Source organism: Peromyscus maniculatus, chromosome 7, assembly GCF_049852395.1.
Source record: "Peromyscus maniculatus bairdii isolate BWxNUB_F1_BW_parent chromosome 7, HU_Pman_BW_mat_3.1, whole genome shotgun sequence".
In the NCBI taxonomy this organism is placed as follows: Eukaryota; Metazoa; Chordata; class Mammalia; order Rodentia; family Cricetidae; genus Peromyscus; species Peromyscus maniculatus.
In genome coordinates, this window is record NC_134858.1 from 68,215,028 (window position 1) to 68,240,566 (window position 25,539).

Consider the following 25,539-nt stretch of genomic DNA (forward strand, 5'->3'; position numbering starts at 1 on the left):
GAAGAGGGTGTCAGATCCCCTGGGACTAGAACTACAGACAGTTGTGAGCTGTCTCCAGGTGGGCACAATTGAATTGGGTCCCCTGGAAGCGCAGCTATTGCTCTTGGTTTTTTGTTTCTTTTAGACAGGACCTCATTATGTAGCCTTGAGTGGCCAGGAACTCACAGAGATCTACCACTTCTGTCTCCCAAGAGCTAGGAATAAAACCATGTGATGCCATCTGTGACTTACATTTAACTGTTACATTAAGATTGTGGAGTTCTTGTGTATTGAACCTAGGGCCTTGAACATGCACTAAGTATGTGCTCTACCATTGAACTACAGCCCTGGTCTACGTATTACCTGTGAAATTATTAACTGAATATGCCTTTTTCTTTAAATTATCAGTGTATTTATCATCACTTTATTGAGTTGTAAAAGCTCTTTTAAATTTTTTTTTACCACATTTCTATGTATTGTGTGTGTGTGTGTGTGTGTGTGCGCGTGTGCATGTGGAAGTCAGAGAACAAGGTGTGGGACTCAGACCCCTCCTCCCACCATGTAGGTCTTGGGGACTGAACATAGGTGTCAGGCTTTGATGGCAGGTACTTCACTCACTAAGCATCTCACTGACCCCAAAAGCTCTTTCAGAATGAGAAGAATCAGCACAATCTCTGTGATATATTTAGTAAAGATTTTTTTCCTATAGTTTTTTTTTTCACTCCATGACAGTTTGTTGTTTGTTTGTTCTATTTTTCCTGAATGGAAATAGCTATGTAGATTCTGGATTGGATGCTATGTTCAGAAAGATCTCTACCTCTTTAGAGCTTATAGATATTCACAAATGCTTTCTTTAACCTTTGTGCGCTACCTTTTAAGTGTTTAAATCTTTCATTTTAAATGGAATTTATTTTGATAGAAACAGTAAGATATGGAACTAGCTTCTTATTCAAGTAGCTAAACTTATTCAAGTTAACAAAACTACTTTACTATAACCTCTGCTTCTTACTTTGAATAAACTTATAAAGACTACACAAAATATTCTCTTAAGCTTTGCAGCTCTGAAAGCAAAAGAATTCCTATAGATATCAATCTTTATTTTAAGACAGTTACACCTGCAATGACTTAATTTTCTTATACAGAAGAACTTCAAAAGTACTAAAATAATTGCTTTATGGAATAGCATATGCAGTTTTTAAATTATATAGATTGTTTTGTCTGTATTGGGGAATGGATTCTGGGTCTTATGTATTTAACAGTTTCATCTTTGAAATGCTTCTTTCTATTTAGTCCAGGCTGCCTCAAAATTATGATAGTCTGAATGCTGGGATTACATACATGTACCATGAAACCTGGCTAGGTTGAGAATTTGATGTAAAATTTAACTGAAAGCAAATTTAACTATGAGCAAACTATTTATAAATATATATATTTATTTGGATAATAGAGAATGTGAGTGGTCTGCTTGAATCCTGTATTTCATTTGTGTTCCATGTTCATTTTGATGAAAGACTGTGTGTGCTTTTCCTAGCTACCATGTTACATGTTAGTTGGTCTGGGATGTGAAACATTATATGAGACAGTTTTAAATGATGTGCTTACAGAGACAAAAGCTTGGGCACTAAAGACAAGACTCTTTTGATATTTATAACTTTTTATATATCCTTCCATATGGAATGTATTTATTGATTCACTATCTTGTTTGTTTTTTCTGTGTTCTTGAAACAGGGTCATATTCGTAGGCCAGGCTAGCCTTGAAATCATGATTCTCCTGCCTCGGTCTCTCCAGTGCTGGAATTATAGGTGGGTTCCACCACACCTGGTTGATTTACCTCAACGAAGAAAATATGACAGTGTAATGAGATGTCCCTTCTATAATTAGAATAAAAACACTACAGCTTTTATCATTGTGCTTGCTACTGCTCACTCTGAGGACAGCCAGCCTCCATGTTGTGAAGCTCCTCATGTAGAGGCTCCTATGGCCAGCAGTTACCAGGTAACCAAGGGCTTCAGTACCACAACTCAAGAGGAACGGAGTCCTGCCAACAACTGTATGTGTCAATAGCCACCAATTCTCCATAGCTGCATATTCACCTGAAGTGGCAGTGTGGTGGGCACCATGTTTTCAGCTCCCTAAGACCCCGAGTGAGGCTGTCACCCAGATTCCTGACCCAACAATACTATGAAATAACAAATGATTATTGTTTGGGATGGTTTATTATATAGCATAAGATAACTAGTGTACTAGGCACACAATGCTGGAACCATGTAGTTTATGGAAATTTTGTAATATAAGAATCTGATTGGTCTTGTGTGTGGATGCAATGGAGATCAAACCCAGAGCTTTGTTGAGTGCTAAGGTATGCTCTACTACTGAACTAAACCTACAGCCCTTATAATCAAATCTTTTTAAAAAGAAGAAATTACCGGGCGATGGTGGCACACGCCTTTAATCCCAGCACTTGGGAGGCAGAGGCAGGCGGATCTCTGTGAGTTCGAGGCCCACCTGGACTACAGAGTGAATTCCAGGAAAGGCGCAAAGCTACACAGAGAAACTCTGTCTCAAAAAGCAAGCAAACAAACAAAAAACAAATAAACAAATAAAAAGAAGAAATTGAGTTCCTAAAAAAGCACCTTTCAGTTTTAGATATGGAAATAAATTATCTCTTAAGAGTACACATTTTTTTAAAAAGATTTATTTATTTATTATATATATAGTGTTCTGTCTGCATGTAAGCCTGCAGGTCAGAAGAAAGCACCAGATCTCATTACAGGTGGTTAAAGCCACCATGTGGTTGCTGGGAATTGAACTCAGGACCTTTGGAAGAGCAGCCAGCGCCCTTCACCACTGAGCCACCTCTCCAGCCCAAGAGTACACTTTTATTTAGATTATCACACTATAGTGTCTGTACTTACTTTAAAAACATCGTTCACATAAAAGGTGCTTCTTTTCCACAGCTCTGGAGCCTACAGAGACATGACTGCCAGCTCCAGGACAGCCTGGACTACATAGCAAGACCTTTTTTCATAAAACAGAAGTATTTCTTTTCTTTTTGGGTTTTTTTTTGTTCCCTTAAATATTTTTGCCTTTTTTAAAGTTTTATTTTATTTTTAAAATTATGTGTGAGACGGCTAGGAAGATAGCTAAGCAGTTAAGAATTTATACTAGTCTGCAGAGGAGCTGAGTTTGGTTCCTGCACTCACGTCAGGCAGCTCACAACTGCCTGCAACTCCAGCCACAGGGGATCCAATGCTGTCTGCTGGCCTCCATGGGCACTGTACTCATGAGCACATGTGTATGTATGTGAGAGTGCACAAGTGTACACACACACACACACTCTCTCTCTCTCTCTCTCTCTCTCTCTCTCTCTCTCTCTCTCTCTCTCTCTCTCTTAAAATTTAAAAATGTTATGTGAAGATATATGCATGTGAGCATGGGTGCTTGCAGAGGCCAGAAGAGGGTGTCAGGTATGGAGTTACAGGCAGCTGTAAGCCACTTGACATGGATGCTGGGACCTGAACTCAGGTCCTTTGGAAGAGCAGTATATGTAACCCAGGCTGGTCTTGAACTTGAGATTCTCTTGCCTACCTCCTCTGCAATACAGGGATTACATTATACACCACTCCGTCCAGTGTATTTCTTTTGTGTGTGGAAACAGGAATGTGTGGAGGCCAGAGGTCAGTCACTGCTGTTGATTCTTGTGAAGTCTCCACCTTGAGTTTTGAGACAGGGTTCCTCCCTGGGGTCTAGCATGTACCCATCAGGCTGTGATGGTTGGCCCGGGAGCCCCAGGGAGCTGCCTGTCTCAGTCTCTCCAGCACTGGAATGACAAGTGAGTGCTATTAGCATTCCCAGCTTTTTCACATGCATTCTTGAGGCTCAAACTGGTGTCCTCATGCTTGTATTGTAGGCACTTTACTGAGCATGTTGCCAGAACTCTCAGCATATTTGTTGGAAATCAAATCCATTTTTGTCATGGTTTAAAATAAATATTAGGACAAAGATGTGTTACTCTTTAAAAACTAATAATTTGGTTGTACAAAAACCATATTTCTTATTCTTGAAAATAGAGAAATCTCTATTTCCCATAGAGACTAAATCAAGAGTAAAGTATAACAAAGGGTAAAATGAAATAAATGCTTGAATCTCAAGTGGTTTTGGAAACAGATAATGAAGCTAGCCAGGCTTCTAAACAGCCTCTGGAAGGAGCTGTCTAAAGTAGGTTCAGAACTTGGCAGAACTTGGCAAGGCAGATCTCTCTCTCTCTCTCTCTCTCTCTCTCTCTCTCTCTCTTTCTCTCTTTCTCCATATGCAAAAGCAATGAGCCTTTATTGCAAGCTCAAGCTTAGGCTCTCTGTCCATTCCAATAGATCAGGGAGCACCTCGAGCTCAGTTGAGGTAGGGTTTTTAAGGACTAAAGGATGAGGGGGTAGGGGAACTCTGGATTCAGATGGGGGTTGAACTCCTGATTGGGCAGAAGTGGGGCAATAGAAGTCTTATCAAACAGCGATTGGTACTGGCATTGCTACAAGAAAATTGGCAACCTATATACAAGTGATGTAAGTTATCCTTATTGTTGTAGAGCATTTAGCATTTGTTTGTCTCAATTCTGATTGGTCCACCACAGGGTACAGTTTGTGGCTTTTCCTGTTTATTGTAAGGATGAAGCCTAGTCTCAGTATGCCTGCACACTGCCATGTCCCATCATAATGATAATGGACTATACCTCTGAAACTGTAAGCTAGCCCCAATTAAATGTTTTCCTTTATAAGAGTTGCCATGGTCATGGTGTCTCTTCACAGCAACAAAAAACCTAAGACAATGACAGAACTGGAGAAATCTTTGTGAACTTCATAGGCAGATTAAACAAGCACAGCATGACCAGTCCTGGATTAGATGTGCAGCTCAAAGACCTAGAAAAATGGCAGCATGGTGTACTCCTGAAGAGGCCTAATTTAAACATTAGTGCAGCCATGACAGGCTGCAGACTAACAATACTGAGACTAGGCTTCTCTCTCTCTCTCTCTCTCTCTCTCTCTCTCTCTCTCTCTCTCTCTCTCTCTCTCTCTCTCTCTCACACACACACACACACACACACACACACCCCACATATACTTAAAATAAATTTTAAAATGTTACATGTGTATAAGTTCATGTGAGCATGGGTACCTGCAGAGGCCAGAAGAGGGTATAGGTCTGGAGTTCCAGGCAGCTGTAAGCCACCTAACATGGATGCTGGGACCAAAGGCGTGCACCACCACCGCCCGGCTCAGGTCTATTTTTATGGTTTATTTGTATTCAAAGGGTAATTGTTTTAGAGCACAACCATACCATCATCCCAACTATTTTTCTTTACTATACTTTACTATACTTGTTTCATCATTTTCCTACTAAGGATGGTTGCAGTCACAACATTCATGCCAGCTTCTGTAAGATCTTAAAAACAAACAACATTGATTTATCTGGGAGATGATATATGGAGGTTAGAGGACAATTTACAGGAGTCAATTCTTTCTCCCACCACTCAAATTCAGATCATCAGGCTTGACAGCAAGTGCCTTAATTTGCTGAATCTGTATTTTCTACCTCACTTCTTTGTTTTTTTGAGGCCAGGTCTCCCACACAGCCCAGGTATGTACCACCTTGTGGATGTATTGTGTCCCACAATATACTGTGTCTCCCAATAAAATTTACCTGAGGATCAGAGGAAAAAGCTAGCCACTATCTTATCTTAATATAGAAGTCAAGCAATGGTAGCACATGCCTTTAATCCTATCACTTGGGAGGCAGGGATCTGTCTGGATCTCTGTGAGTTCAAGGCCACACTGGGAACAGAGCCAGGCATGATGATACATGCCTTTAATCCCAGCACTAACCATAAAGGTCTGGAGGTCAGTACAGACAGACAGGAAGTGACAAAGCTGGGCAGGAAGAGGAAGTGATATAGCTGGGCTGAGAGAGCAAATGAGAGAACAGGACATAAAGGCCTATAAGTGTGGGTAGACAGGAAGTAGCTTGTTTTGGAAGCTTTGGAGTTGGTGAGGTGAGGTCAGCATGTGGCTGTACCTATTCCTCTGATCTCTCTCAGGCTTTAACCCCAATTTCTAGCTCCGAGTTTTTTTTTTTATTAATAAGGCCATTTAGCAATTCTTCTACACCACCTCATTTAGCTCATTCCCACCCTATTTTATTAGACTTCTCAAAACTGCCTAGGCATCTACATGCTATGTTCCTTTCTCTGTGTCAAATACTTGAACAAGCTACAGCTGTGTTTGGCCCCCTTCTTACCTAGGAGCAGCAATTTCCAAAACAAAACGCGTTTGCTTTTCCTTTAACCTTTGCCAGGCAAAATTCCCATTTTTGTTGGGTGTGATAGTACACATCTGTAATCCCAGCATTTACAGCCTGAGGCAGGGGGATTTTTGAATTATAGGGCAGCTTAGTTTACACAGCAAGATCTTATCTCAAAATCAATTAAGTAAACAAAGAAATGAAAATCCCAGCCAGGCGGTGGTGGCGCACACCTTTAATCCCAGCACTCGGGAGGCAGAGGCAGGCGGATCTCTGTGAGTCCGAGGCTGGCCTGGTCTCCAAAGCAAGTTCCAGGAAAGGCGCAAAACTACACAGAGAAACCCTGTCTCGAAAAACCAAAAAAAAAAAAAAAAAAAAGGAATAAAAATCCCAAAAGCTGAGTGTGCATGCTTGTTATCCCAGCACTGGGGAAGCAGAGATGGGGATTCTTGGGGCTTATTGGCCAGCCTGTCCTACTTGGCACACTTCAGGCCAGTGAAAGATGCAGTATCAAAAAATAAACAAAAAAGACATGTCTGAGGAATGACATCTGAGTTTGTCCTCTGGCACAGACTCACATGTACCTGCACATGTGTACCTGTACACATAACAAATACACACAAAATTCCCATCCTTTGGGGTATCTCACCTAGATGTTAGGAAAACAACTAATGGTTTCTCTTATAATCCTTCTACTACTGTTTTCACCTTAACTCAAGTATTATAACATCCCATGTGCGCGCGCGCGCACACACACACACACACACACACGTGTACATGACATGGGGCAATGTGGAAGCCAGAGGACAACTTTCAGAAATTGAGTCTCTTCTTCACTGTGGGCTCTGGGGAACTGAATTCAGATCATCCGGCTTATACATCAAGAGCATATTACCTGCTGAGCAGTCTTGCCAGCCCAGCTGCTTCTTCATCGTGTTCTTTTTCTTTCTCCCTATTAAAATTCTCTGTGATATATCTGAGTTCTTGAGGGCTTTACTAGCTATGAGAAAAGTTAACATACCAAGGTGTGCTAATTATTTACTTTTTCTATCTGCAATACTCTTCTGATATTTATGCAGTGGAAATGACTTGTGCAGCCACATTGAAGACCATTGATGATACTTCCAAACACCTCCATGGGGTATTTTTCCTGCTCAGTAAATACATTTGCTGATAAAAGAAAAAGACAAGTAAGAGCAATCTCAAACACTGTCATGCTGGTACTGTGCTGATGCCTCTCTTGCCAGGATGTGGCTGGCCAAGGCAAGAAAATCACCGAGTCCAGGAGTTTAGGAGTATGGCCAAAGACCTAAGACCTCTGAGACATGATGGAGAAAACAAGCCTAAGATCCCATGAGGTGGAAGAAAGAGCTGGAGAGAGCCAATGGAAGACCGGTTTTAGCCCTCACTGTGTTTAACAGGAGTTAAAACTGGTATGGGCTGTTTAGATAGAAAAGATTTTCACCTTTATCTTGGACTAACTAGTGGTAAAACAGCCAAGTACATTACGACAGAATTGGTGAGGTTCGATGGATCCCCTACCCTGTCCAAGTTCCTGTGATAAAACGCCACATTTTGTAACCTGTTGTACTCTGGATGTGAAGCATTTTTGCATAGCATTGTGATACTGTATGTTCTGTCTTGGTTTAATAGTAATGCCTCCTCCCATCATCCAGAGTTGGCTGCAGAACCCATACAGCTGTGAAGACTTGCCTTTGCTCTGGTAGACTGCTTTTCAGTTATGTACGAACATCTCAAGAAGTCACTTCTTCCTTTAAGGCCTCTTCTTTTCTTTCTCTCTTTTTTTTTTTCAAGACAGGGTTTCTCTGTGTAGCCCCAGGCTGTCATGGAACTTGCTCTGTAGACCAGGCTGGCCTTGAACTCAGAGATTTGCCTGCCTCTGCCTCAAGAGTGCTGGGATTAAAGGCGTGTGCATGTGAGTACAGGTGTCTGCAGAGGCCAGAGGTGTTGGATGCCCTGGATGAGCTGGAGTTACAGCCAGTTGTGAGGCACTTGCTCTAGGTGCTGGGAACTGAGCTCTAGGTCCTTTGCAACAGCAGCCAAGTGCCATTAACCACTATGTCATCTTTCCAGTGCTCCACCTTATTTTTCCATCTTTTATATTAAGATCCCTCACTGAATCTGGAGCTCACCAATTTGCTAAACTGGTTGACCAAGAAGCATCAAGGATTCTCTTGCTTCTACCTTCCATGTAATACAGGCACATGCTGCTACACTCAGCTTTTACACGAGTACTGGGATCCAAAGTCAGGTAGGTCCTCACGCATGTGCAGTAAGCAGTTTACCTACTAAGCCACCTTCACAGGCCTTGACTAACAGTATTTTTAAATAAAAATTTAGTCACTAAAAGTACTCTAAAGAGATATGGGGGAAAATATCTTATTTGTCAATAATATAAATATGTAAGTTGTTTGCCGAATGGCAAAAGGCATAGTACAATGTATAATCACCTTCTCTCTAAACAAGTTCAATTTAATATAGCCAGCCTACAAGCTGAATTACTAGTCTTTTTTTTTAAATAAAGGTTTATTTTTATTATATGTGTATGAGTGTTTGTCTACATGTATGTATGTGCACAATGTATATGCCTGGTGCCTATGGAAGCCAGAAGATGAAGTAGGGTTCCCTAAAACTGGAGTTGCCACATACTATGGGTACTGGAAACTGAATACAAGTCTTCTGCAAGAGCAGCCAGTGTTCTTAACTGCTGAGCAATCTCTCCAGCCCCTACTAGTCTGTTTTGAGATAAAAAAAAGCCTGGGAAAGAATATAATTCAACACATTGCTTCCTTCAACAAGAAAGACATTTCAGATGAAATAAGACTATAAACTGACACAGGTCCACAAATTATACTTTGGGTAGCAGTATCTCATATTATTTTATCAGCTTTTTTTGTTTTGGTATGTGTGTATGGCTTGTTATGTTTGTTTTTTCAGCTCTATTGATTAAATCCAGGACCTCACACATGCTAGCCAAATGCTCCACCACTGAGCTACATCCCAACCCAATTCCTTCAACTTTAATCCAAGTTGACAAAATTTTAAAAAGGTATTTTTCTCATGCCAAAGTTTCTGTATCATTTCTCATTCTACAATTTACTAATTAATTAGTGTGCTATTCTCTGGATTTGCCCAGTCTTCTTATTTATAGTTCAGGATTCTAATGATGGTTAGAAGAATGCTGTGACAGCCAAGAATAGTAACATACTGGTAAAATTTTTAATTAGCAGATTCAGAACTATAATTTCAAAATAGATTATATAATAGCACCAGTAAAATAACAGCTTTGAAAACTTCATTTAATTTTGTAAAAGATACAAAATCACCTAGTCTTCAGCACTGACCTAAATATTCCATCAGCTGCTCCGCAGTTATGATTTCCATCATTGGTGGAAGTTTCACCTGAAAAAACAAAGTATTATTTCTATAAAAAATGTTTTTGATGACTGAATTATTTCCTGTAAGTCAAAAACAAGCACACATGTGCATGCAGATACACATAAACACTTACTATATAAATACATTAACATTCATGCTTATATAACAAAGTCATCCAGGCATGTGGCTCATGCCTATATTCCCAGTACTCAGTAGAAGGATGGCCATGAGCTTTAAGTCAGCTATAGAGTGTGACTCTCAAAAAATGCAAATAAGGGTGAACAAAATAGTTCAGCAGGCCAAAGTCTTGATAAGTGAGCTTGATGACCTGAGTTTGATCCTAGGAACTCAGGGTGAGAGGATAGAATGGACTCCTATAGTTGTCCTCTAGCTTTCACACACATTGTGATACATCCGCACACCAAGACACACACGAATCTTTACTCACATCTCATGCACAAATAATATTTTTTAAAAATGTTAAAAGGCGCCGGGCGGTGGTGGCGCACGCCTTTAATCCCAGCACTCGGGAGGCAGAGCCAGGCGAATCTCTGTGAGTTCGAGGCCAGCCTGGGCTACCAAGTGAGCTCCAGGAAAGGCACAAAGCTATGCAGAGAAACCCTGTCTCGAAAAACCAAAAAAAAAAAAAAAAAAAAAAAAAATGTTAAAAGGCAAATAAAATAACAAAAAATAAAGTGCAGCTGGGTGGTGGTGGCACACGCCTTTAATTCTAGCACTAGGAAGGCAGGGCAAGGTGGATCTCTGAGTTCGAGGCCAGCCTGGTCTACAGAGTGAGATCCAGGACAGGCACCAAAGCTACACAGAGAAACCCTGTCTTGGCCCGCCCCCCACCACCACAAAAAAAGTATAACGAAGACAGTCCTGTCACTGCAACAATTATAAGGTGATGGTGGATTGTATAGAGATATTGAGAGGTCTGAAAAGCCATGTCCTTTTACCGTCTAACATGATTGCTATGAGACCCCTGTCACAGAGTCCAGAATGGTAGAAAATTCAGTTAGAGAGCAGGAAGAGGCATCAAGCATGTAACAAGTCATCAATGGAATCATTTTCTGGAAGGCAGGATGGAACAAAGCTTTATATCTATTATTTCAATCTACCTGGGTATGGTTCAGATAAATACAGCATTAAAGTACTAACTAACAATTTATCTGTATGACTTTATTTAAATATAAATTTTGCCAGGTTGTGGTGGTGCATTCCTTAAATCTCAGCACTCGGGAGGCAGAGGCAGGCAGATCTCTGTGAGTTAGAGACCAGCCTGGTCTACAGAGTGAGTTCCAGGACAGGCTCCAAAGCTACAAAGAGAAACCCTGTGTTGAAATATATATACACATATATGTATATATATGGTAAAAATAAGCTATATAAGCTATATTATTTAGAGGTATATATGTAGGTGACAAAACTATATATTAAAAAAAGGTAAGGAAATATAAACCTGTAATTCCAACACTCAGAAGGCTGACACCTTGGACTATGTAGGGAGACCTTGTCAAAACAAACAAACAATAGCCAGGCATAGTAGTACACACCTGTAATCCCAGCACTTGGGAAATGGGGGCAAAAAGATCAAGAGTTCAAGGCCATCTTTGAGGACAACCTATGCTACATTAGTCATAAGACCTCATTTCAGAAAATGAAAAAACAAAACCTAACAACACAAACCAAGATTATGGTTACTCCTAGAGGTTAAGAAAGAGTTCCAGTAGAGAGACTGTAAGAGCTTCTGGGGCACTGCAAACTCAGGTTGCTAGGATTGTATACCAAGTGCTTTTATCTACTGACCTAACTCGCTGTCCTAAAATAAAATTTCAATTGAGTTGTCAGATGGGTTACATATATCATGCCAATGACTAAATATTTTAACTGACATCTACAACCATACTGTTATATTCACAGAATAGAGGAAAAATAACTATTTGGGGGACTGGAGAGATGCCTCAGCAGTTAGGAGCACTAGCACATTTATGGTGGCTCACAGTTGTTTGTAATCCCAATTCTAGGAGATTAGACACCTCCTTTTGGACTCTGAAGGCACCAGGCACACACAGGGTGCACATGCGCACATGCAGGCAAACACTCACACACACACAATTCTTTTGAAAATCTTAAAATATTCAGGATGGAAATTTCAAATAATTACCATAACAATGAAGGGAGAACATAATTAAAAATGTATTACTCAAAAAAATTTACTAGTCATTATTTTCTGTTCAACCAAGGAAACTGTTTAAATCATCAATTTCTCCAGTAGCTCTCTAATTGTTAAAGAAGGTATTCTAAGTTTATGCTATCAAATGTGTTAATGACATATTAAAATGTCTTTAATCAATGAAAAAACATGTTTTCAAAATGATTGCTGCAAAACATAGCAGTGTTAGCTCCTCTGAGAGCACCTATGATAGCTGATGCTTAGGGTCCAGTTGTCTTTTGGATTTATCACTCAGTGAAAAACAAGATACGCCATAGAAGCTTGCTCATCATATTATTCTAAATGATTTTTTATTCTCTGTAACAACATATTCTAAAGAATAATTTTGGCTGCAGGCAGCACTCTAGTTACTATCTAGTCCAATGCCCTATTGCAGTTACTCAATAAACCATTCTTCAAAAAAAATGTGTTTAAAAAAAAGATTATTTTTTTACTTATAGGTATGTATCTATATGAGAATGTGCCATGTGTGTACTCGTACCCAGAGGCCAGAAAAGGGTGCTAGATCCCATGGAGCTCGTGTTATAGACAGCTGTGAGCCCCAACTTGGGTGTGGAAAATCAAACTTGGGTCCTCTGCAAGAGCTGTATGTGTTCTGAACTGCTGAGGCAGCTCTGCAGCCCACTTCCTACATGTAATTTTAAAACTGAAGATCACTTGCAAATTATAGTTTGCTGTCTGTTTTTCTAAGAAAAAGTTGGGTTTCTTACTCACATTGTTTATGTATTCTTTGGCTACATTTCAATATATTCTACATTTTTTTTTACTACAGCAGCAAAGTTTAATTTCTCTAACAGAGACTCATGAAACACAAAGCCTAAAATTATTAACAACCAGTTTTAAATTTTTTATTTTTTTATTTTATATGTACAAGTATTTTGCTTACATGTATGTCTGTGCACCATTTGTATGCCTGGTGCCCACAGAAGCCAGAGGAGGCCAGAAGAGGGCATCAGATCCTTTGGAGCTGGAGTTACAGATGGTGGTTATGAGCTGCCATGTGAGTGCCAGGAATTGAACCAGGTCCTTTGGAAGAACAGCCAGTGCTCTTAACCCCTGAGCTATCTCTCCAGTTCCACTAAGTAATTCTTTACAGGACAATTTACTAATTTTTGCCTTAGACTATTCTAGCTATTGTTATACAGTATTTATCAAGGTGTTTCAGTATCATTTTTGATGTGCTGATATCTAGCTATACTTGTATTCTAAGGATGGAACTTTCATTTTCACAGCAATCTGAAAGGGTCATTCATACGTATCAATGTTTTTAAAATTATTACTATTTTTTTTTGGAGACAGGGCCTCACTATATAGCCTTAGCTGGCCTGGAGCCCACTATATAGACCAGGCTGGCCTCAAACTCACAGAGATCCACCTGCCTCTGCTTCTTGCATGCTAAGATTAAAGGTATATGCCACCATCCCTGTCATTTTTATTGTTTCTACATTTTTTCACATTTATTTATTTTGTGTTTGTACCTGCGTGGGCACACATGTGACTGGGCACACTTGTGGAGGTCATAAGACAACATTCTCTCCTTTCACCATGTGGGTCCTAGGAATCAAACTCAGATTGTCAGGCTTGGTGGCAAGCACCTTTACCTGTTGAGTCTTCTTGCCAACTTAAATGATGTTTTCTTTTAAAAGAATTGTGTTCTCTTATTTAAGACAGATTCAATGTGACAAATTCACCAGAAGATTTCCTGAACAAATAATTTATCCTTGCCGGGTGGTGGTGGTGGTAGTGGAGCACGCCTTTAATCCTAGCACTCGGGAGGCAGCACCAGGGAGATCTCTGAGTTCTAGGCCAGCCTGGTCTACAGAGTGAGTTCCAAGACAGGCACCAAAACAACACAGAGAAACCCTGTCTGGAAAAACAAACAAACAAACAAACAAACAAACAAACAAAAATTATCCTTTCTCAAGGGGCATGCAAGATGGTCCAGCAGGTAAAGGAACTTCCCACTAAGCCCAATGACCTGACAATTTGAGGTCCCTCCTCTGAATCCACATAATGGAGGGAGAAACAGGTTGTCCTCTGACCTCTACACATAGACTGTGGTGTATCCTCCTGATACATATATAAATGTAAAAAAAAAAAAAAGATAAATAAATGTAAAAAGAAGAAAAAAATAAACCCTTCTTTTAGTTTTAGCAATGTTGTAAAATTAAAATGCCAAAGAAGGGCTGTAGCTTAATGGTGGAGGTGCATTCACTATGCACAAGGTCCCAGGGTTAGCCACCAAGACCAGAGGATAAGAACAAGATGAAGACACCGAAGAGTGTGTGAATTTGGCATATACAGTCTATAATCCTAGGGGTCTACATAATTTCAGAACATAGTCTGGAACTTTCCAAGAGGAGACTGCCTACCATGTCCTGTTCTAAGCATATAAAATGAGAAAAATCACCTCTATATTGATACTAGAAGTAGCCTCAAGAGAGACCAAAAATGCAGGGCGGTGGTGGCACATGCCTTTAATTCCAGCACTCAGGAGGCAGAGGCAGGCAGATCTCTGTGAGTTCGAGGCCAGCCTGGACTACAGAGTGAGTTCCAGGAAAGGCACCAAAGCTACACAGAGAAACCCTGTCTCGGAAAAAAAAAAAAAAAGAAAAAAAAAAGGGAGAGGCCAAAAATAAAAACAATAAAATCTTGTGTTTAAAACATTAGTGAAATTTTAAACAGGAATGTAAAATATGCTAAAAGTGATAGGCTAAGATTTTAAGGGGATGGATGGGGAAGTAGTAAATGCAAAGGACTCCACATTACTAAGGAATAAGGAGCCGCTTATCTTGAAGATACTAATATAAATAAGCCTTTAATCCTCAAACTCAGGAGGCAGAAGCAGAAAGATCACTGGGAGTTTGAGGCACATTGATTCATACAGTGAGTTCCAGATTGGCAAGAGTTATATAGTTAGACCTTGACCTTGTCTCAGAAAACAAACAACAGCATCACCAAAAAAAGAAAGAAAGAAAAAGGTTTTTGATCAGTTATTGTAGATAATTGTTAAATTCTTAATACAATGTCTATAAGTATTAAAGAAACATACAATCAAGTCCAAACAACTTTCCTAATGGGTGTGTCTATGTCCGTCCCTGCATGAACAGAGGCCAGAGGAGGGCACCGGGTGTCCTCCCCTCTGTCACTTTTCTCTATTCCTCTGAGGAAGGGTTGTTCCCTGAACCTGGAGCGTGTGTATTTTCTAGTTGGCTGGCATCAGTAAGCCCCAGTGATCTTGTGCCTGTCCCTCCACAGTGCAGGGATTACAGGTGTTTCCAAGACCACACCTGGTTTGTTGGAGGATGCTGGGATCTGAATTCAGATCCTCATGGTTACACAGCACTCCTGGTGGCCCTTATGCCTCAGCTTCTCAAGTGTTGGGATGCCCAGCTCCAATGGCGTTTTAAAGAAGAGACACTAGAAGAGATAATAAAATTGTGCTTGTCCAGTCTGTTTATTAAATTACCTACTAACTGCCATTCAACTTACTGGTCACCTTAACTGATCACTGTGAAACAAGTCACAAGACATAATTAATTCAAATACTAAATTAAGGCTTTGAAATGTTTGTCCAAAGTAAGTAGATGACTCGTAATGTGACTTGAGACTCACAGCAAAGTAAGTTCCTCTTTCATTGTGACATTATGAACCTCAAAAGAAAAAGAGAGGAAAGAATGAATAAAAGATGTTCAGTCAGTGAAGTGTCTGTCAGAATCAGATGTGTTCAATCTGCCACATTATGACATGACACTGTCATACACACACATGATTTCAGAATGTTTAAAGTAAGTTAATGATTCTATTTTAGGGCACATTCATACTATCCTGGGGTGCATGCAGTCTGCTATAAAACAGGTGAAGGTAGGGTGTATAGGTAGAGTGCTTGATTAGCATACTAAATTGAGTTCCCAAAAAGAAGTTGCACCTATATTAAATATTCTACAAAGTCTGATTAAGTGATAGAATTTCAGTGATTGTGGAAAGATTGGAACACTGTAGGTCCAGAGTCTAATTATAATTTATCTTGGACTATCTTTAGTCCTCTTAACAACTCACCTCTGTGTCTGACCTAACATCTTTAGGATGTATTAATGGAGCAGACCACTGGCTTCCACTAACCTAAAACCTAAGAAAGTCAGCAGATAGCATCTGAGACCCATAGCTGAGGTTCTTCTGATTCCCCTCACCCCCTCATTCTGCTGTAACTCACCTATCTGATGTTTCCACCAATGTATGTGAAATAGTCTTTGTTCTGTTACTCTAACGTTTTCATGAAACTGTTACCACATCAGAACATGGGATTTGAGGTAACCTAAATTTGTGTTCCCAGACAGTGCCACTCATTTTTTGGCTCCAAAACAGTGGAGCAACACCGCTTGTTTGTTTCGCTTGATCTGATCTTTTCAGACAGGCTCTCTCAACAAAGCACAAGCTGCCATCAAACTTACCAGAAGATAAGAGACGGGTTTTTGTTTTATGTCATCAGATCCCTAGCACAACAAAAACAAAACATTCAAAACAAGCAGTGCATAGTGGTCCAGATCTGTAGTCCCACTCCCAGGAGAATGACAGAGAATAGTGAATTTGAGACCTGTCACAAAACTGAACTAAAGACAAAGCAACTTAATTAATTAAAAGTTGGAGAACAAGGGACTGGAAAGATAGTTCAGTGGCTCCAGATCACTGGCTGTCCCTTCAGAGTACCCAAGCTCAATTTCCAGCACCCACATGGCAGTTTACAACTGCCTATTAACTCTATTCCCAGTGGATCTGATGCCTCCTGGCCTCCTCTGGCCTTCAAAGGCACAGGCACACACAGACATACATACAGACAAAACAATCATACAAATAAAATAAAAATAATTTAAAAAGTAAAAGTAGAGAATAAGTGGCCGAAGAGGTGGTTCAAAGGTTAAGAGCACTTACCAGAGTTCCATTCCCAGCACTCACATCTCGGTTCACAATCATATGTAATTCCAGTTCCAAAGACTGTTCCCTCTTCTGGCCTCCATCAGCACCAGGCATACATGTGATATACATGCATACATGCATGAAAAACAGCCCCTCTCCCCAAAAAAGATACATGGAAGTATCTTATTTTTTTAAAAAGTGGAGAATAATGGGGGAACAGTATCAAAGTTCACCTTAAGCCAGGAATGTTGCTGGACACCTGTAACTCTAGCACTCCAGCACTCAACAGGCTGAACCCAGAGGACTGAGAGTTCAAAAGCAGTGACTAAATAGCAACGCCCTGTTTCAAAACAAGCAAGCAAACAAACAAACCAAAGTAGAAACAAAAAGTTACTATAGTCAAACTAGTTTGTTGGTAAGACATGTATTAAAAAATCCAATGTCCTTTACCTGGACCTCCATAGGCATGATTGGAAAGGAAAAGGAAGGCTTTTTCATTGAAGGAATACTACCAGAATCAGGCATCCACCCACGGGGGATCACACTGTTCTCATAAGTCCAGAGACACATATTACTTCTAATTCTTAGGAGAAATTGGGAAAGGAAGCCCTAGAACTGTTCCTCAAATCTTTTATGTAGATAAGATTCCACTACTGTGTAAAGTTTTAAATTTTTCCTTACAAGATCTATATTTAAAACAGAGTAGGCAGAGGCTAAGATAAAACCTTTGGCTCACCATCTGTTTTTCCTTTTTATAAGCAATAAACACACTTGGAAAACCTCAAAAGAGTTTTATGCTTACTTTAGGAAAAGATAGCATGAAAAAAATTAGTGAAGGATTTGGAGAAAGCACCTGGGAGAAGAGATGAGATGTCATCAAAAAGTAGGGAGAACCACAGCAAACAGTCTGGAAAGATGCTCATAGACATAGAACTTTACTTCAAGGTGATAAAACAGGAAATGGCCATCTAAACTTTAAGTTTCCTTCCCTCCCTCCTTTTTTTTTTTTTTTTTTTTTTTTTTTTTTTTTTTTTTTTTTTTTAACACAGGGTTTCTCTGTGCAGCCTTGGCTGTCCTGAAACTCATTCTGTAGACCAGGCTGGCCTCGAACTCAGAGATTCACCTACCTCTGCCTCCCAAGTACTGGGATTAAAGGTGTGTGCCACCACCACTTGGTGGAGTTTTTTGCTATTGATTTTTTTCTTGCTTATTTATAGGTGCTCTTTATAAACTAAGAAACTTATCCTCAGGTCTAGAGAGAGATGGCTCAGTGGTTAAGAGCACTGGTTTCTCTTCCAGAGGACCTGGGCACCAGACATGCATGTGGTACATAGATACACATGCAGGCAAAACACCCATATACACTAAAGAAGAAACTAGCCCCTGAAGTCAGGTGAAGATGATCAGAGCACACTACAAACATGTTTGAAAATGCTATAATAAGGGAATCCGTGGCTGATTATGTAGAACTGAATGGTATTGTAAAATAAAATAAAAGGAAAAAAAAAAAAAGAAAATGCTATAATGAGGGCTGGAGATGTAGCTCAGTTGACAGGCACCTGTTAACATACATGAAGCCCTGGTTAACCCCAGAACCACATAAACTGGGAACATGCTTGTAATTCCAGTACTTGGGAGGTTGAGGCAGGAGAACCAGAAGTTCAAAAATCATCCTCAGGCTACACAGCAAGCTAGAGCCCAACCTGTGATATATAAGACACTATCTCAAAAACAAACAAACAAACAAACAAAACCCAAATATTATAATGAAATCCATTACTTTCTATATAATCAGCATCATGTAATAAGATGAATATGATCAAAGTATATTATATATGTATGAAAATGTCATAGTGAAACCCATCATTTTGTATAATAGAATGCTAACCACGAAAAGAAACTGGAAAAAATACAGAAACTTGCAGCTGGGACAATGACTCAGTGGAGAAAGTGCACCTGAGCTTAGATCCCCAGCAGCCATGTAGAAACTGGGCTGTGGTGCCAGCCATACTTCCGTCCCTCAGCACTGAAGGGCGGTGAAGTAGAACGGGCAAAGCCAGGGCTCACTGGTCAGGCGGTCTAACTAAAAGAGCAAATTCAACTGAGACCTGTCTCCAAAAAACCCCAACAAGATACTGGGAGTGATAGAGAAAAACACCAACCGCTGGCCTTATGTCTGTGTGTTGTGTATAGTGGATGTCCTTTTGTTCTCCTTTTTAACCTCAATCATCATCCATCCATCAAAGAGTCTAGAAATCTCTGCTGACTTCCAAAAGGCAAATAGCATTTTTGCGTTATTAGGGAAACAGTTTTGACCTCTAGACACCCTGGCTCACCTTGCGAACACTACTTGACATTGTTTCTCTCACCCATCTCTCTAGCAATCATTAATAATGACTGGTTTTTGTTGGCATAAATACCCTACAGGCAGAGAAAGAGCTGAGAACCACAGATTTTCAAAAAATCTTCAAATTCACTAGCACGCACGCTCATTCACAGACTAACCAAACCCATCAAATTTACTGCTTGCTTACGACCCTTTCTTTCCCCTTCTCCACTCCATTTCAACCAAACTTGGAGGGGATCAAAATAAACTATCTCCGATCTTTCTTCAAATGTACCCTTTTGTCCAGAAGCCTTATCTCACTCAGTCTTCTGACCTGAATCAGTGTGTCTCATCTCTAAAGCCTCCCCCTGAGATCCCATTCCCAGTTACCCACCCCCGCCTTTTTTTTGGCCGGGGGGGGGGGGGATTACTTCCTTAGCACATTAGGACTACAATTACTCTTTATGTCTGCCTTCTTATCATATACCGAGCTACCAGAAGGCTGATGTACTCTGTACAGTCTTGGCATTGATAGCGTCTTCCACAAAACCGGAACCCAAATGTGGTTACACATTTGAATCTGTCTTTCAGAGTCAATTCAAGGCTCATATATCCACAAAGTAATCCAGGCCATGGTAAGTGCTCCTCCCACTCTGGATGTGGGTTTGGACTACATAAAAAGGATAAGTCCAATTGAGCAGTCATCTGCCTCTGCCTCCTGACTATGAATGCAATGTGACTAGCTACTTCAGGCTCCAGCTCCCATGTCCTCCCTGAATTAATGGACTGTACCCTCACACTGTGAGCAGAAATAAACCCTACCTTCAGCTGCTTTTCTCAGGTATTTTGTTACAGCAGTGAGAAAAGGAACGATGCCAGAAAACTGGTACTCAGGAATGGAGCCTTTGCTATGACTGACCTGACTAGGTAGCTCTTAGACTGAACTGGTTTGTAGAAAGAATGTGGAAGTTTGGAACTCTGGGATAGAAAAGCCCTGGAATGTTGTAGGCATAGGTTAATCAAAATAATCTTCAAATTCATTAACATGCATACTCCTTCACAGACTGACCCAGATGATTGGAACCCAGATGATTCATTCCATCAAGAGTCCCGGATACTCAACATGGAACTGCAACATTGGGTGTTTGGGGTTCCTCTCTCACCATCCATCTCACTTCTTCCTAACTGGTTAGCAAAATTCAAGCTGTTCTTCTAGGGACCGTTTTAACTGCAGATGAAATGATCAATTTGAAAACAGGTGCTGAGATGCACCCTCTTAGCACCCAGAATCTGCAAGCTTAAATATGACACTTTACTCTGAGGCCTTAATACACCTGCTGTTCCCCTTTTGTGCTCAAGTATCTTAGACTTATCATTTCTTATTTTAGTTGTTAATAGTTTTAGCTTCCTTCACACATTCTAATGTATAGTTGCTGGTAAAAATGCCAAACCTTTGAAGTAGAGCCTAAGAAACAAGGCAAGTAAAAATCATACACAAGATGAAAATATAGTCTTTGAAAACAAGTAATTTATGATAAGTGGGCTCAGCCCAATGTTTTTCCTTAAATGGAATTTATCTAAAAGGGCTGGCTGTATCTTCACTATCTCTATTCCTTCATGTATCCACACCCAACGGTGGCAGGCAGCATTTTCTAGAAAACAGTGTATATATAATCATTAAAACTTACTCCATGATATCAGGTTGACAGTAACTCTGAAGATCACTTTTTCCAATCTCCACTGTTTTGCGTATGTGATAATGTCAGTAAGAAGGAGTAACATATGGGCGAATATAACTAAAAACATTCAGAAGGTGTAGGTGTAGGGTCTAGATTCTATCTGTTCAGAAGTACACCATCAGTTACAACCTTGAACTTTTAATACCAAAGGGACCTACCTGAAGTTAGGGGCAGTTCTTCCTGACACATACATACATACATACATACATACATACATGAATAATCGCTCAATAAAGAAATCCTGGAATTAATTTCATGTAAGAAGAAGGGGCTGTTAGACGTGATGGTGCATGCCTAGCACTCCAGAGGCCGAAGCATGAAGATCATGAGTTCGAGGACCGCCTAAGCTACACAGAGAAACCTTATCTCAAAAAAAGGAGGTCTGATGAATGAAGAAACAAGGAAGCCATCAGCTGACAAACAGCAGTTTCCTCACCCCATTTTGCCCCTCCCCACAAGCTGTAGGAAGCAGAAAGCTGCAGACTGTACCTTCCAGGCCAGAAGCAAAACATTGAGGATGGCCAGCAAAGGGCAGGGTCCATTCTCATTCTGCGTGATGATGGGCGTGTTCTCCTCTTTCCACTGGATCCATTTGATGTGATACACCGACTGGCCGGGAAAGCGTTCTTTGGAGGCCGCTAGCACCTGAGCCGGGTCCTCCTCCTCCTCCTCTTTGCACAGAGGTGCAGCCCTGGGCGGCCCCGCCGCGCCCTCCTCCACGTCTTCGGGGACCCTGGTCTCGGCTCCCTCCTCACTATTGAACTCAGAGCTACTGGGGAAAGAATGCAGGTTGGAGAAAGACTCCAGGGAGTCCAGGCTGGGCGAGTCCCCAGGGGGGCTCGGCTCGCTGCAGCTGCTGCTCAGGGCGCCGGCGCTGCTGGGCTCCTCGGCCGCCTGCTCCACCCTGCAGGTGCCCGCGTCGGCCACCGGCCCCGACCCTCGGCCAGCCGCGGCCTCGGCCAGCTCCGGGGAGGCGGTCACCTTGTGCTGCCCTCTCGGGGGCGCCTCCGAGGCGGCGGGGCTCGGCGACGCGCTGTCCTTCAAGTCGGAGCCCGCGCCGCAGCCCAGCTGGGAGGGGGACGTCGGGTCCCCGGGGCTGCTCCGCGCGGCCGCCGCCCCCTGCCCGCCGCTCTCCTCCGCGCGTCCTGCGAGACCATCCTCAGCCTCGCGCCCGCCGTGCCGTCGCCCTTCCGGCGGCGACTCCCGGCCCGCCGCCACCCCGAGTTCCAGAGGCTGCGGGCTGTCAGGGCCGCTCTCCATCCCCGGCCGCCCGCCCCTGGTCCTATAGACACCGCGGCCGGCTCTCCTCAGCCAGCGCCTCCGACGCCATGACAGCCGCTCAGTGGCAGCTCCAGCGCCCTAGCGCGGCCTCGGCCAGGCACGTCACCGGAGAGGGCGGCGGGAGCGCGCGTGCGCTCGCGAGCGCGCGCGCGCTCGCACCCGCCCGCCGGGTCCGAGCGTGCCTCCGCGTGACCGCGCTCGGCGAGGCGCCGGGACCCACACGGGGAGCGCCGCTCCCCCGAGGCCACGCCCCTCCCGCGCGTTCAAGCCCAGGAAAACGCAGAGAGAGGCTGGGGGCGTGGTTAGGGGCGTGGCCAAAGTGCTCCCGCAGCCGCAACGCCAGTAGGAAAATAGCCTCTGTGTGGGCCGGAAGTTGAACTCCCGGGCATCCCTGCTGCGCGCGGTTACTTTAAAGGCTGTCGCCAAGGCCGCCGTAGCCAGTGTGGTCCGGCTTTGGGCTTGTGCCTGGTGAACCCCGAAAGTGGCAGTAGCACTTGGAAGGGAGCCATTCCCTGAAGGGCTCTAGGAGAGCTGTTTCTTTAGCTTTTAATATTGAAAACTGGAAGCATTTCTTAGGAAATGCAGATTTTTAAAGACGGAGTGGAGGCTTTTGGAAGACGGCGCTGCACGGGGGCAGCTCTCCCTGGGTTTTGGCTGAGAATCGCTGTGCTCCCCACCAGCTACTGGTATGCCTTGCCGAGGCTTCAGTGCGGTTGTGGATACTGGCCTACGCCCCAGGAGAGAGGGTAAATTTGGGCCAATAATAATAAATTAGTTTGCGTTTGAAGTAAGCCAAGTCTTTGCGGTTCTGTTTACTTGGCTCCACTTTGCACGGAGTGGGAAGCGCCTGCTCCAGAAAAAGTGACTTTTTCTAATTAGAATTGACTTACCATGAAGCTTTGACGTCTGCAAAGAGGTCAGAGTTGCCTGCAAAAATATTTTTGGCAAGAGTGGATACAGATCTTCTGACCCGTTTTGGAAAAGGATTTCTTTCTGGACCTTCTCTTTTCAAAGTTGTCTAGGCTCAGAGGATATAAAAATGAACAAGACAGGTCTTCCTTCAGGGTCAGACATACAAATACCTGGTACATCTGTTTATACTGGCTAGAAAGGTAGACAAAATAAATGCATTGTTTTGCTCCTTCACATTTTAGCACCAAGTATGTTGTTGAGTACTGTGTTTCACATTAAAGATGGCATTGTTATCTTCTCAGAAATTATGGTCCTTTCTCTCCCGGCCCTCTCTTCCACTTCTCTCTCCTCTTCCCCCTCCAACTCTCTCCACCGTCCCTTCCTTTCTTTTCTTCCCTACCTCTCCTTTCTTTTTTCAGTGCTGGGAATCAATGCATGTGAGCACTCTACAGAGCTACACCCCTTACTACTTCGTTTTATTTTATTTTATTATTTTTTTGAGACAGGTCACAATATGTAGCCCTGGCTGGCCTGGAACTCCCTATTAGACAAGACTGTCCTCGAACTCCCAGAGATCTTCGGTAGTTGTTATTGGTATGTGTTTCAAATTGAGGCTGGACAGGTGTCTGGGCGAATACAGAGCTTGCTGTTCTTGCAGAGGACTCAAGTTCATTTTCACTGTCATCATTGATCGTCTGAGAAAGGTAGAGCTTTATTTTGTGTTTATAATGTATTGTTTGGCTGGGTGTAATGGTCAAGGTTGGGGATATGTTTTCTTCATTTGAACTTAGTGACTGTTTTCTGGCTTTCAGCTGATTACTAAGCAACCTGCTACAATTATGACTCCAGAAATTTCTGTATATAACCTGTTCTCTCTGAAGTTTATCTTCCTCTTCATCCTTTTCCCTTCCTCCCTTCCTCCCTCCTTCCCTTCTCCCTCCCTCCCTTCCTTCCTTTCTCTTTCTTTCTCCTTCTTTGGAGAAAGGAGCTGTGTAGCCCAGACTAACCTTGAACTCATGATCCTCTTACCACAGCCTCCCATCAAGTTTCTTCTTATTTTTGATGTTCTGACATTGCACTAGTTAATATTTCTTTGTGTGTACCTTCCTTTATTCATTGTGCTGACTACTTGGTAACCACAGTCAGTACAGAAATTTATGTTCTTCAGTTATGGGAAATTGATTGTTTCTTTAATAATTCTGACCTTTCCCCCTGATTTTAGTCTTTATCTTTAATTTTCAAATATTCCATCTAGTTCCTTTTTATTATTAATATTATGCAAACTTTTATTTTAGAATATTGATTGTAATTTTTATATTACCCTTTTGATGTTATATATATTTTTTAAAGATTCATTTCTTTTTATTGTATGTGAGTGAGAGTTTTGCTTACATTTGTGTATGTGCACTGGGTGTGTGCCTGGTGCCTGCAGAGGTCAGAAGAAGGTATTGGATTCCCAGAACTGTTACAGACAGTTGTGAGCCATCATGTGGGTGCTAGGAACTGAATCTGGGTCTTCTGCAAGAGCAGCAAGTGCTCTTAACAGCTGAGACATCTCTCCAGCCCTACCTTTGTGTTTTCCAAAGGGCATGGAAACATACGCATCAGTAATGTGTACTTAGTAGTGTTAGCATTGAGATGGAGGGAAAGAAATACAGAATAACTCTTACTTTGGGGAATAAGATATTGATAAGGGCTGGGGAGATGGCTCAGTAGATAGTGCTTGCTTCACAAGCATGAAGACTGGGTTTGGATCCCCAGCACCCAGATAAAAGCCAGGTGCAGTGGAGGGACAGACGGACAGATCTAAGGATTCCCTGACCAGCCTGTCTAGCTGAAATAGTGAACTTCAGGTTCAGTGAAGGACCCTGTCTCAAGGAACAAAGGGGCAGAGTATAGTGCACGCCTGTAGTACCAGCACTCAGGAGGTAGAGGCAGGCAGATCTCTGTAGTTTGAATCCAGCCTGGCCTACATAGCAAGTTCCAGGCTAGCCAGGGCTACACAGTGAGACCCTGTCTCAAACAAAAAGACAAACAAACCCACAAACAAGCAATAACAACAGCAACAACAAAACACAAAAACCAAACAAGTTGGCGAGTGACTGAGGAAGGAGTGATTGTCCTCTGGCCTCTACACAACCCTTGAAAGTGAGTACACCAATATACACATGCACAAACACATACTACACCCATGTGCTAAGACATACTGACATGAAATTAGTGTTGAGAATATGTCACAATATTAAATAATTAGTAATAAACAATAAATATTACAAAAATTCAGAGGAAAGAAACCTATGTAAGATAATAATTAAAAGTATAGGCTGAGTATTGCTTTAGACTTAGGATGTAGAAAATATATATCTCAGCTGGGCAGTGGTGGTGCATGCCTTTAATCCCAGCACTCAGGAGGTGGAGGCAGGTGGATCTCTGTGAGTTCGAGGCCAATCTGGTCTGCAGA

At 41.9% G+C, this 25,539-nt stretch overlaps 1 protein-coding gene across 3 annotated transcripts in view; it reads right to left on the reverse strand.

The window, feature by feature from the left end:
* Nucleotides 1-22,281, reverse strand: part of Mindy2 (MINDY lysine 48 deubiquitinase 2) — a 58,799-nt gene extending 36,518 nt beyond the window's left edge. For all 3 annotated transcript variants that reach the window (XM_076576636.1, XM_006979271.4, XM_015997942.3), the window contains exons 1-2: nucleotides 21,375-22,281; nucleotides 9,637-9,694 (exon numbers count right to left, since the gene is read on the reverse strand). In XM_076576636.1, the coding sequence (XP_076432751.1) occupies nucleotides 9,637-9,694; nucleotides 21,375-22,145 (829 nt within the window). In that variant the 5' untranslated portion in view covers nucleotides 22,146-22,281. The remainder of the gene's footprint in view (nucleotides 1-9,636; nucleotides 9,695-21,374) is intronic.
* Nucleotides 22,282-25,539: the final 3,258 nt, after the last annotated feature.